Source organism: Centruroides sculpturatus, unplaced genomic scaffold (assembly GCF_000671375.1).
Source record: "Centruroides sculpturatus isolate CEXI.00-Female unplaced genomic scaffold, Cexi_2.0 scaffold263, whole genome shotgun sequence".
NCBI lineage: Eukaryota > Metazoa > Arthropoda > Arachnida > Scorpiones > Buthidae > Centruroides > Centruroides sculpturatus.
This window is the reverse complement of record NW_019384587.1, coordinates 420352-431299: the sequence shown is the minus strand read 5'-3', so window position 1 is coordinate 431299 and position 10948 is coordinate 420352. Positions and strand designations below refer to the sequence as shown.

At 33.7% G+C, this 10948-nt stretch overlaps 1 protein-coding gene across 1 annotated transcript in view; it reads right to left on the bottom strand.

Moving 5' to 3' along the window:
• Positions 1 to 580, bottom strand: part of LOC111624661 (uncharacterized protein SCO4629-like) — a 23095-nt gene extending 22515 nt beyond the window's left edge. Inside the window, exon 1 of the mRNA XM_023367565.1 lies at positions 345 to 580. Within this exon, the coding sequence (XP_023223333.1) occupies positions 345 to 554 (210 nt within the window). The 5' untranslated portion in view covers positions 555 to 580. The remainder of the gene's footprint in view (positions 1 to 344) is intronic.
• Positions 581 to 10948: the final 10368 nt, after the last annotated feature.

Below are 10948 nucleotides of genomic sequence, written 5' to 3'. Positions count from 1 at the left end.
ATCATAGATTTTTTTTTAAATATAAAATTAAAATATTATAATGTATTTTAATTTATACAGAATTAAACAAAATTTTTTATTTAAAAAATTCTATTAAAATTTTAAGAAAAAAAATTATATTCAAGTTAACATTAACATTAATTAACAAAAATTTTAAAAAATTGTCCAATCGAGCAATTCGACACAAAAATTTAAATTTGTAACAAACTTTCTTATTGTTCCATTTTGAAAACGTTACCTTGATGCCTTTATTTTAACCGCGAGTAATTTAAAAAAGTAAATATTATAATAATACGTCATTATTTCAATAAAAATTAAAAAAACAAAAAGAAAAAAATCCGTACCTTTACCGGCGTGTTTCCGAGTAACATATAATCCCAAATCTTTTCGGCGAGTCGAAGATGCTCTTCCGGAATTACCTTCAGCTGAGGCGACATCGATGGAGAATTGGGATAATGACCTCCTAAAATACCGCAAATACGCCTCAATGTCGGCCTTTCTGTATTCTCGCAGCGTAATTTACTAAGAAATTGCTTGACTAATTTATCTACCATATTTGAACGTGGATTTTAAAACAGGAACATATCCACCCTCGATCCGAACATCAACAGAAAATCCGGAAGTTAGATCATCGTCTGCTTTTCTCGCGCGATTGCGCAATAAACGTTTCCGCTATTGCGCATGACATAATTGTGTTTGATGGGGAAAAACGTTTTTATTCGAACGTGAGTAAAAAATGTTTATAATGTTAATTAAAATTTTTTAATATTTAATATGCTGTTCTATATTTAATACGCACGTAATTGATGAATTGATGCTCAATTATTTTGTAAAATTGCCACCTGATTAATTAGTCGATTAACTGGCATAATATGCAGAAAACCCTAACAGCACCCGAAAAGATAACTATTAATAAGTATATGGTGATAATTTTCTACTGAATGGTATTAACAATGTCACAAGGAATTGTTCATAAACATATTTATTTAGACCCTTTAAAACTTGCTTCTCGAGATGCTTAATAATTGGAAAAATTAGGAGTAATATTTTAAAATCGTATATAAAATTTATATATTTTTTACAATATGCAAAAAATACTTATGAAGAATTATATGNTAACTGTTCGAGAAGTTAAGAAGGTAATTATTTTTTCCAGTTTATTGGTCAAAGTATACTAGATAACCCCAATGGAGGCGCTTCGGTTAGGTTAGATTACATATTTAGGTTTAGATGGTACCATACTTTTGGACCGGAGACCAAAAATAAAAAAGTTATTAGTTAGAAAGGTATTATCTCCCGGAGGGATAGATTAGGTTTGTTGGACAAGCCACGTAAGCGGCTCGTAGTAATAGCCGACCGCGAGCGATAGCGAGCGTGTTGGCGGCTGAGGTCGAGGTCGAGGTCGAGGTCGAGGAGCGCGGGAAGGGGTGAGGAAAGGACTTAACTCCAACTGCAGACGATCAGTGTGCTCGTGGATCAACATCTGCCTCTGTTGAAGGTATATATGCCTCTGTTGAAGGTATATATGCCGACTTGCCGGACTGCCTGTTAAGCACGCGATAGGCTTAGCGGAGAGAGCGACGCGACTCCCGATCATCGCGCGATCGCCGGAAAAAAGTATGATAACTTTCTTATTTTTGGTCTCCGGTCCAAAAGTAGGGTACCGTTGAACCTGTCTCGGTCCCCTGAGTTAAAATATCTAACCTAACCTAAAGGAAGCGTCGCCATTGGGGGTTACCTAGGTATACTTTAAATAGTTTATTTAATTAAATACTTTAAAAGTTTAAGGGAAATCATTCTGAAGTAATTTTTGCTTTTTCTTTTTTTTACTTGTAATAATTTTACAATTTTAAGTAATAAATTATTATTTTTAATTGGGAATTTTAAGTTTTATGTATCCAATTGCTTATATTAACATACAGGTAATGATATACACCCTTCAATTACTCAAAAACTGAAAATTACTGCTTCACACGTTAGAATTTTAAACTGTTTTTGAAGTTGGTACCCCAACTGGCTTGCTTTGGTGTTTGTGACACTGGTCAGGGACACTCATGATGCCTCTAGAACAGTGGTTCTCAAACTAGGGACTGTGAAGGGGTCCTTCAGACAAAGCAGATGCACCCATTCCATTGAATGTACATTTGATAACAAAGATTTGCTGTTTTTTGAATAAATAATTTTGTCAAAAAATATTTTGGTAACATTAACCTATATGTTAATTGTAGTTAATTTTAAAGGGACCGCCAGCAATTTAATAATTGTAAAGAGATCATCACACAAGAAATCCTAAAAAAGTTTGAGAACCACTGCTCTAGAAGTTGACCAGGGATTCTCAAGATGTATCTAGAAGCTTGTGACTCTGGGTATCACAACAAGTTTTTGGAGGTTTTGTGAGATTCTCTGGGTGGGGTGTACTTGGGTGTTATAAAGCCAAGTAGAAAAACTATTGTTATGGAGATATGTCTGCGTAAAGCAAGGGTGCTCAAATTTTTTGACTGTTGACTCCTTCAAGTATTCCTTGACATTTTAATGACTTCTCTATTCTGTTTTGCTAATACAGTTAATAATAAATAAATCCAATGAGGCAATGCTTTACACAGACATATCTTCATACCAATGGTTTTTCTACTTGGCTTTAATCCAGACAGTTTTCATAGGAAAGATCTACTTACATTGTGCAAATTGCTGTAAAGTATCCCAAATTGTAATATCAATAATTATTTTTAATGAACTGTTTTCAATTGACCCTCTAAAATAACCTATCAACCCCTGCAGGTTGATATTGGCCACTTTGAAGACCCTGGTGTAATGAACCAAGCTTTAATCCAAAAAGTAGTTTGTTACAGGTGGAATGTTAATCCACTTTTCCTAATCTTAATCCACTCGAAAAGAAAGAAAAAACAAAAAAAAGGTGGCCAGGCTTATAATGTCTCTCTCTAACTTCCAAGAGTTGATTCTGGGAGTTTTCGAAGAATAAAAAGTATAGATTTGACATTTTTTACTCTCTGCAAAATCAAAATGCTGTCCCTTTAGTGTGTTTAATATAAACCCAAAGTTGATTGAGTAAATATGGGAGGAAAATATCTTTTGTTCAGAAGTCTGAGAATTTAAAAATTCTTGGCAAATTCTGGAAGTCTTCTAACAAATTTGGGAAAGTTGTGACAGGATGAGAAACCTGTGGCCTTCTGTGGTTTCTAGTGCAACCTTATACAATCTAAAATTTATGATGGCAGAATTAAATTTATTAGTTGTGAAAATACATTTGTCTGTTTTCTTTTTCAGTAAAGGTATCTAAAGAACAATTTATGTATACTAAATGTGTGTGAACACTTACGAAACCTGCAATACATTGTGTGGCCTTATGAGTTTCTTCTGAAATGGGATGTGGTCTTCCAATTAAAAAGATTTTTCCTCTTTATTGTATTGATATAAACCAGGGGTGGGCAAGCAAGAGATCAGTGGGAGCCGAAATGTAGAATTTGCAAAATGCATGGGAGCTGCAGTTCTGTACTTTTTTACTCTGTACTGCAGTTCTGTGACGCAATTTTATTATATAATATAAATATAATATAAAACAAATATTGAATTTTTTTAATAAACATATTTTCACAAAATTGTGGAAATAAAATTGTAAAAATAATAATAAAAAACAGAAATTAACACTTTCAGCAAGAGCCGCATGTAACTCAAAAAGAGCCGCATTTGCCCATGTCTGGTATAAACCATCTCTGGTTTATACAATAAGTCTAGGTTTATATTTTAGCTGATGTTCTTCAATGGTGATCTGCATTTTATTAATACTGAACTGCTTAAAAAAAACAATTTTTTTGATAAAGAAGTTGAATTTCTTAAATTTAAAATGTTTTTGAAACAGTTATGGCTGAAGTTTTGGATCTTTACAACCATTTTTATTTAACCATGCTGTTGATTTTAATCCTATATTTTTCTGATAAAAATGGTGACATATTATATCATGAATCCTAAATAAATGCAGAAGCCCATTACAACATTGGAAAAAGTGTCCCAAATAGTTCAGATATATAGAGCATGACAAACTATTACTTAACTGAAGTTTGTGTCATAAAATTATATTAAATGTATTTTTTTGCCTTTCTGAGTCTTGTTTTATATAAAAATCATATGTCTAAGAAATATGTACTATAATTTATACATTACCTATTATCTATTTAAGTTATTATACAAGTTAATTTTGAGAATTTTACCAATCTTATTTTTGATGATGATAAAATGATAAACTTTGATTAAAAATTCTTTTATTTAAACAAATGCAACATTACAAATTGAGAATTTTACCAATCTTATTTTTGATGATGATAAAATGATAAACTTTGATTAAAAATTCTTTTATTTAAACAAATGCAGCATTACAAATTTTTTTTTTTGTATTTAAAATGTACAGTATAAAAATAAAATATTTATTTTGCTTTTGTACATTCTTGTATTTTTAGTTTATTGGGATGTATTGAACATTTTCAATAGTTACAAATGAACTTGATTTTATAAAAATGTAAATAAGAATGTCTCGCTCTATTATTATAGTTTAAATAAGAATTCTGTTTTGATGAATGAGCTTGTTTTTATATACTTCTCTTATTTATTGAAAAGTGTAAAGGTTTACTTATGTTATTTAAACTTTGTTATGTTGAATTAAAATGATGACATGCTCCAATAATTCTAATTCAATGCAGTTAGTTTCTATTGATGTACTGGTAGAAATTTTATTTAAAAATTTTTGTTTCTTAATAAACTTCAGTAATGATAATATATGTAGGCTCTATCTTTTTAATGCAATTTGAATATTTTCATTAAATAAAATTTAAGGATATTAAATAAACTAATATTGTTCTTAGGAAAGATGATCAATGAAAAGTGGTCTTAATCCAACACTGACTCTAGGAATCATGGTATGAGTTATTTTAGAACACATTGTTTTTCAATAATACTTGATTTTAATTATATGTTCATTAATGTTTTGAGAATAGTGTGTTTTCAAATAGGATATAGAGGTTATTTAGCATATTACTTGTTAAATATATCACTGTTGCAAGTTATGTGTTCACAGATAGTGAGTAGGATACCTTACAAGTTTAAAAAATCATACAGAACTACTTTGATCCGTTTCAAGTCATATCGAACTAAAAAAGTAGCGGGCTTGATAAAAGATGCCACGTCATGGCCGTTTATTTATTATAAAAAATAATACAATAATTATATGACACGAAGCGTTGCTACACAATACAAATACAAAAGTTTATATAACACAAATCATTGTTACACATGGGTAATGACAGGAGAGAAATTTAACACTCCCCCTCAATGATTTGTCCCATTTTGCTTACAGTCATTGAGTCCAAGTTGTCTAGAACATTTAACGTGTTTTCCAGTACACACTGGTTTTGTTAAAATGTCTGCTACCATTTCCTTGGCAGGGCAGTACATAATACATACGTTACCATTCTTTACTTCATTTCTTACAAAATGATATTTGACATCAATATCTTTCGTACGTTGACTCACACATTCATTCTCCGCCACTTTCTCATACAACTTTGGTTATCCTCGTACATAGTTACTTTCTTATCGACAGTTTCCCCAAGGTCCAGAAACACTCACTTCAGCCAAGCAGCCTCCTGGGTAGCTTCACAAAGTGCAACGTACTCGGCTTCAGTCGAGGACAGTGTCGCATTGCTTTGCTTTTTACTGTACCATGATACAGGACTATCTTGATATTTAAAGACATACGCTATATGCGACTTTCGATCTGTGTTATCACCTGCCCAGTCTGAGTTGACAAAACATTCTAGTGTGGTTCTAGCGTTGCTCTTTTCACCCAATTTCATCTTCCAATCAGCTGTTCCCTTCAGATATCGGAATACTCTCTTCACCTCATTCCAGTCAGCTGCTCTTGATTCCTTAGTACGTTGGGTGAGGATGGAAGCTGCTGCCAATATATCTGGGCCTGTGTTAGTTGCAAGGTACAGTAAACTACCTATACCCTTCAGGTACAGTTTATTACTTTCCATTCTTGATCCCTGCTCTTTAATTTTGAAATATCCAGGATCAAGGGGAATCTTGCTGGTTTTTGCACCTTGAAATCCAAATTCTACTAGTTTGTCAGTTATAAAATGTTTTTGATTTAGATGGAATATTCCATCATCATCTTGATCAAATTTGATTCCGAGGTAATGGTCAATATTTCTGAGGTTTTTCATGTGGAAATATTTGTTAGTTTCCACTTCAAGCCAATCTAACGCTTCTTTGGAGGTTGATGGTGCAATTACATCATCAACATGTACAATGATGTACATTGTTGCATAGCATCTTTTTCCGGTGTACAGACAAGGGTCATTTATGCTCTGCGCAAAACTGCATTCAGTCAGTATTTCATGCAATTTTTTGTTGCACTCAGTAGCTCCCTGCTTCAATCCATAAAGGTTTTGCACAAGCTTCAAACTTTGCTCGGTTCCTCTGTGCTGTAGCCTTTAGGTTGCTGCATGTACACTGTGTGGTGTAGGTCGCCATTCAAGAAAGCTGTCTCAATGTCATAGTGATTCACATGCATTTTACGTTTAGCTGCTAAAGTGAGCAAGATCCTAAGGGTTGTTGGCTTTGCCACTGGAGCAAACACCTGGTCATAATCCTTCCCATATTTTTGACTGAAGCCTTGTGCCACCAGATGTGCTTTGTATCTTGTCGGTTTACCTTGTGGATCACGTTTAATTTTGTATATCCACTTACTTCCAATAACATTTGCTTCTGGTGGTGGTTTGGCCAACACCCATGTTCCATTTTTCTTGAGTGCACAAATTTCCGCATCCATTGCCTTTATCCACTCATTTGCATCTTTTCCGTTGACGGCTTCATTGTAGGTTTTCGGTTCAGAAACAACCTTACTTTGTATTGCCTCAATCAATCTGTCTGGGGGATGACCTTTGTTGTTTCTCGTAGAGCAACGGAGTGGCAGATTGTCCTCAGATTGCTTGTTAACTCCTTTGAGACTTTCCAATTTTTGATATTAATGTAATTAAACATAAAAAATACTTAAAACTGAAAAAAAAACGAAAGAAATGCATTAATTTTGAAGAAAAAGCTTCAAATTTTATTTTCCTCTGTCTCGCCTTTCTGTGAAATCTGATGCTGATGACTCATTGTTTACACAGCTGGATGACCTTGAACACAGCTGGAGAGATGGCTCTTTCATTTAGGTTAACTTCCATTTCGCTTTTGCTGTCATCTTCACTGTGATAATGTGGGAGGGATGAATTGTTGGTCAAGCCCATGTTGTCATGTGGATTTCCTTCTATGAAGACAACATCACGACTTATCTTGATTTTCTTGGTTACAATATCCAGCAATTGCCTTGCTGCCACTTTCATATCCCACAAATCTTGTTTCAATTGCTTTTACATCCAGTTTCTTTCTTACTCCAAAAGGAACTCTTGTGTAAGCAATACATCTAAAATGGAGGAAGTACACAATATTTGGCTTCTTACCTTGCCATTTCTCATATGGTGTCATTGGGTCCTTTTTCAATGGTAATCTGTTCTGGATATGATTTGCCATCATTAATGCCTCACCCCAGTAGCATTTTTCTAATTCTGCATCATGCAACATTGTTCTTACCATCTCACAAAGAGAGCGATTTTTCTGTTCTGCCTTGCCATTCTGTTAAGGGCAATCTGGTGCTGTGGTCTGAACTTTAATACCATGCTTCTTGAAAAATTTATGCAGGTCTTCATTCATGTACTCAGTCCTATCAGATCGGAACTTTTTCATCTTGCATCTCATTTGTGTTTCAACATAGTTTACATATTCCTTTATTTTTACATTAGCCTCAGACTTGTGCTTCAGTAGATAAACTTTGGTATAACCAATATAATCATCTATAATCGTTATGTAATATCTATTTCCACCAGGGGTTCTCACTTGCATGGGTCCACACAAGTCACTGTGCAATAGCTCAAGCTTCGTACTACTTCTATTCATCGATTCTTTTGGAAATGGTTTCCGTATTTTTCATGCAACTTTTGCATCCCACAGTGCATCCACACTCATTAATTGTCACACCCTTGACACTTTCAGCAGCCATATAACGCATTACAGATGGATCATGGTGGCCACACCTCAAGTGCCACAGATGTACACAGTTTCTTGGGTATGGATAATACTTGTAAAGCATTGTGTTGACTCAACACAAATAGTGATCCCCGAAGCTTAGCCTTTGCATGTGTCTCGCCATCTCGTTTTATGTAGCACTGCATTGTTTTGCTATCGAAATACACATCATAACCTCTTTGCATCATTTTTAAGACCGACAATAAATTCCCATTTAGTTGTGGTACATATAACACATTATCAAATTTTAACTTGCCATTTGAACTACCTTCATCGCAAATTAGCTCACCATGCCCAATTCCGCTTGCAGGTACTTCTCTTCCATCAGCCACCCGAATGATTTCACTGTTGTTGTTGTTCAATTTTCTGAAGAAGTTCCTGTTGTTTGTCATGTCAGCTGTTGCTGCTGAATCAACATACCGATCCCTTGTAGTCTTCATAGCAAGACATTGTTTCATATCTAATGGCATATTTTGTGTGCTCACACATGCAGAGTGGCATTCGTGTGTTTCTTCATTGCCCAATGGATCAGACTCTTCCTGGACTTCAGTTAATTTTACTTTGTATTCTTTCTTTTTCTTTCCTCTGCCCAATTCAGGACAATCCTTTTTTAAATGGTGACCCCCACAATTGTAACATCCAGTTTTCTGTTTACGGACCATTGTTTTCAAAGCCATGGCTTCATCCATATTCATGGTATGTCCAAGCGATCCTCTTGATTGCTTCTCATACTCTTCCATGATCTTAATCTTTACGAATCCAAGAGTGAGGTCCGTATCTGCTCTTGCCTCAAGAGCAGTCATTAATGTATTATAATTATCAGGCAAACTTCCCAACATGAGAATTCCCATGAGTCTGTCACTCATTTGTTCTCCCGAAGCGGTTAACTCATCTACCAAATCCTCTATACTATTTAAATGTCTTTCCATATCCTGCCCCTCATACTTTAAGTGAAATAATTTCTTATACAGACTTACTTTTTGTGTAAGTGTTGATCTTCGATGGTATTTTTCTAACGATTCCCACATTTCTTTTGAAGTTTTTGCCTTTTTGATGAGCTGTAATTGCAAATCTTCTACCATGAGACCGATTTTACTTCTTGCTTTTCCATCTTTTAGTTTCCATTTATTTGTCTGTGGTTCAGGTGGTGGATTGCATACAACATCCCATAAGTCACTGTCAATAAGTAGCAGCTCTATTTTAAACCTCCAAGCTGGATAATTATTCCTGTTCAACTTTGTGATTACCGTTTTCACACTGTCGGCCATCTTGTCTTCGTTCTTGTACATGTACGCTAAATAAACCCATTACGTAAAATAAAACTTTGTCTCACTATTCACTCAGTAAATATCTGTGTCTGGGCCCATAACCTATTAAATATATCACTGTTGCAAGTTATGTGTTCACAGATAATGAGTAGGATACCTTACAAGTTTAAAAAATCATACACGACTACTTTGATCCGTTTCAAGTCATATCGAACCAAAAAAGTGGTGGGCTTGATAAAAGATGCCACGTCATGGCCGTTTATTTATTATAAAAAATAATACAATGGTTATATGACATGAAGTGTTGCTACACAATACAAATACAAAAGTTTATATAACACAAATCATTGTTACACACATAGGTAATGACAGGAGAGAAATTTAACATTACTAAAGGATGAAAATTTGTTGGAAAAATTTTTGTCCAAATTTCAATTTTTATCTAAAATATCAAATGATTTTTATGCTTTTTGTTTAAAGTATATATGTTATTGTAAAAGCCTGTATATTGGTAAATCCTAGGTTTTACTTGTAAATTTTTGGATTTACCAACACAAGTTGGTAAATGTAAGGATTTTTATAAAGTAAGATGATTTTCCAGGCTTTTACCATTAGAGTTTGTACATGCCAGGTTTTACTAAAGACTGTTAGTAAATGTTGGTTTTGGAAATAAAACTATGAGTATTTTAATAAACATTTATTGCAATTATTATAAACAGTCAACTTACTCAACAGTCAACTTACTTAGTGAAACAGTTTAAAAATACTTTTTAACATAACAAAAATTAAATTATCTTGTCAAAAATAATATAATAGCCTATGTTGGCTAAGCTAATCAGTAATCACAGTATTTTTTCTAATTATTTGGTATTCATTGTTATTTAATAAAAGTAAAAAAAGGATTTTACTTGTTACTACGTGGAGAGCTATCATGGCATTTAGAATTACAAAGTAATCATGACGACTTGCAAGTGCACTACTTCATTATGCATTTTTTTTAGGCAGTTGCATTTCTTGAAACCTTGTCCTCCGGTCAAAGACAATTTTGCGACAACTTCTCAAAGACTCACTTCTTTATCTTTAACAACTTATTTTATCTTGATAAAGTCTTCAGGGCATGAGGTAAATTGATTTTGTGTGTAAAGCTGCTTTAGTACTGCAATTTTGGTATCTAGTTGGTAAAACTTGTCCTTTACATCTACTACGACTGCAATAATGCAATAAATTTTGGTCAGTTTTAGCTTTGTCAATTTCAGGCACTTTCAGTCTTACATTTTGGCCAATTTTCACATTTGGATATTTATCAACAGACGTGGCTTTCATTTTTTCAGCTTGTTTCTCCAAACTCAATTTTGCATTGTTTCTTATAGTCACTACAGATTCTATCTTGTTTGGTTTTGGCTCTATAGTTAAAAGAACTTCCTGAGACTCAATCATGTTTTATGTCTCTGAATCGTTACATTGGAATCTTCAGTTATTTGCTTCACCTTCATCATCTCAGTAATAATCATTTCATCTTCTTGTATTTTATCGTTGACAGT